The 2,352-nt window shown below is 37.8% G+C and overlaps 1 protein-coding gene across 1 annotated transcript; it reads right to left on the reverse strand.

Annotated features, from left to right (window-relative positions):
• Nucleotides 1-523: 523 nt before the first annotated feature.
• On the reverse strand, nt 524-2,140 carry LOC127880862 (keratin, type I cytoskeletal 10-like). The gene is made up of 4 exons (XM_052428318.1): nt 1,936-2,140; nt 1,373-1,678; nt 785-899; nt 524-634 (listed from the first exon to the last, which is right to left on the reverse strand). Exons 2-3 carry the CDS (start codon nt 1,665-1,667, stop codon nt 790-792), a joined length of 405 nt encoding a protein of 134 aa, XP_052284278.1. The 5' UTR covers nt 1,668-1,678; nt 1,936-2,140; the 3' UTR covers nt 524-634; nt 785-789.
• Between the last annotated feature and the right edge of the window lie 212 nt (nt 2,141-2,352).

Below are 2,352 nucleotides of genomic sequence, written 5' to 3' on the forward strand. Positions count from 1 at the left end.
TATCTATTGTAGTTCAATACGACATCGTTAACATATGCACATATTCGTACGATTTTAAGCAATTTCTTGCGGAAGGCTTTTGCACATAGCGATTCGAATGAGGCTTGCAGAGTTATTTCAAAGGCGTTAACTTGAATTAAATTCCATTTCTTGTGAGTGCAGAATTCAGCAATTCAGACGAAAAAGCATGATCAAATGTCACAGCTCGTTTTACTTTTTTTAACCCATTTATGCCTAGCGTCTAGAAAAAAGGCCTTAGCAAACAGCGCAGACCCAGATGAGACGCCGCAGAATGCGGCGTCTCATCAGGGTCTGCGCTGTTTGCTTAAAGGAATTTCTGTAAGAATTATTCTAATTATAGAAATAAATATACTTGACATCCCTAATTTTGGAAATAAATTGATCCACTTTAGAAGGATGGGGGAGTCCACTAGGCATAAATGTGTTAAATAAGACTAAATAAGTATTGAATTCTACTTTTGTGGTGATGTACACGATTTGTTAAAGACAAAAAGGCAGATAGTAATGTTATTGCGTTTATTATTAAAGCAACAAACAGCAACAATAAATAACACGCTTGCAGCGATGTGACGGCATTTTGGCGATTCTTCCAACAAGCAGATAACACGTGATTCTGAAAATAAATAATAATAAACTTAAAAAGTACACATAAACACCACATGTTGATTCATTTACCCAACTGTTTAACTATTATAAAACTTTGTGATAAATAGATGTGATAATAACATGAAAACAGATCCAGTATTACTGTATATACTCATACCTTGTTTATTTTCCACCGGTGAGGGTAGAGTTGATGAGGAGGATCTGGTCGGAAGTTCCGGCAGTGTTTCTGTTGAAGAGCAGAGGGAGCAGGAACAGGAGACCGAGCAGGGGCACTGGAAAAAGGAACACGTCTTATAAAGAAATTTGTAAAAAGTTTGATAGAATAATGATTTTCAAAATAATAGCCATAGAATCAAAAACAATTTAACTTTTTCCCTCGATACTTTGGGGGAAAAACGCGTAGTTCTAACATGACGCTATATAATTCGCTGATAACAAATTATGTATGCGTAGCGAAGCTGAGGCGCACTAACTCTTGCTTCATGAGGTCCCTGGTTCGAATCCCAGGGTCGGCAATATTTGTATTCAACTCTTTTTTCCTTGCAACTTTCATTTATTTAGACTATTTAAAACATTACAGATTTGTACGTAAACATAGTAATGACATTTCTCAAAAAGGCGCGAATCTGCGAACAAGTTTCTTAAATGTTTAATAGATTGACGTAGGATTTATAATGAAGTAAATAATGAACTGATATGTTCATAAGTGTACTAATTTTACCAAGAACATTTGATGGATACTTACAGAGACCGCTCAGTCCGGAGCTTCCGGAGCTTCCGGAGCCTCCCCTTCCAACGGGCACGGGGATGTAGGCAGCCTGTCCGTATCCGGATCCGAATGAAGATCCATGTCCGTATCCGCCACCCAGGGATCCGACTCCGTATCCGCCACCAAGGGATCCAGTGCTAAGGGATCCGAGCCCGTATCCATAACCGCCGCCATAGCCATCGTCAAAATTATTGCCGAAGTTGAATTCGTCGGCGAAGACCAGACCGACGACGGCGGCGAGGGCAACAGAGGCGCATATGATCAGCTTCATGGTGATGGATTCTGTCAATAAATAAAAATGGTCGTGTTTTATTGCAATATTAATCAAAATCTTGGTGGCATGTTGAATGAACAATTTAAATCGGTGCTTAACTACTATATTCATTTAGTTGTTGTAAAGTGAGATCAATAATCAAAATTCGTTATTATCTTACTATTTTTATCACTTAGAAAATAATACGAATATGGAAAGAAAACTCAGTATTTTTATCCCAAAGTCAATTAATTAAACGATATATTTGTTGCATTAGTTCACTTACTTTTTGATGACTTTTCTTCAAGTGATGTTAACCCGACTCAAGCATGATTTTATACATGGCTAAAATGACCGCTTGGCGGAAGTAAATGACGTAAAATACGGACACAGACGATGGCCAAAATGTAACACCGGACAAAGCTTACACCATTGCGTTTTGCTTGTCAAGCCTTGGAGAAAATATTACTCGTTTTCAGTTACATAATGTGTGTCTGGTTAGAAAGGCTGTTTTCAAATATCACTTCGTACAAAACGCCTGCGAATACTGTACGGTACAATACTGATTTATTTAGTTCAGATGTCTTTAATTAGTTAGGGTTGGTCTTCATTGATCTCCGAAAGCATTTTATCACGAAGTCCCTGATATTTTACTTGAACATTGCGTATGTTTGATTTCTCTTTGGTGGATCCTTTTTTCCAC

Source organism: Dreissena polymorpha, chromosome 5 (genome assembly GCF_020536995.1).
Source record: "Dreissena polymorpha isolate Duluth1 chromosome 5, UMN_Dpol_1.0, whole genome shotgun sequence".
NCBI classification, from domain to species: domain Eukaryota; kingdom Metazoa; phylum Mollusca; class Bivalvia; order Myida; family Dreissenidae; genus Dreissena; species Dreissena polymorpha.

Bases quoted from the DNA above. Each gene is read 5' to 3' on its own strand.
- LOC127880862 (XM_052428318.1), bottom strand. From the start codon at position 1,667: ATGAAGCTGATCATATGCGCCTCTGTTGCCCTCGCCGCCGTCGTCGGT. The intron at 900-1,372 runs GTAAGTATCCAT...TCCTTTTTCCAG, and splicing joins CTCCGGACTGAGCGGTCTCT to TGCCCCTGCTCGGTCTCCTG.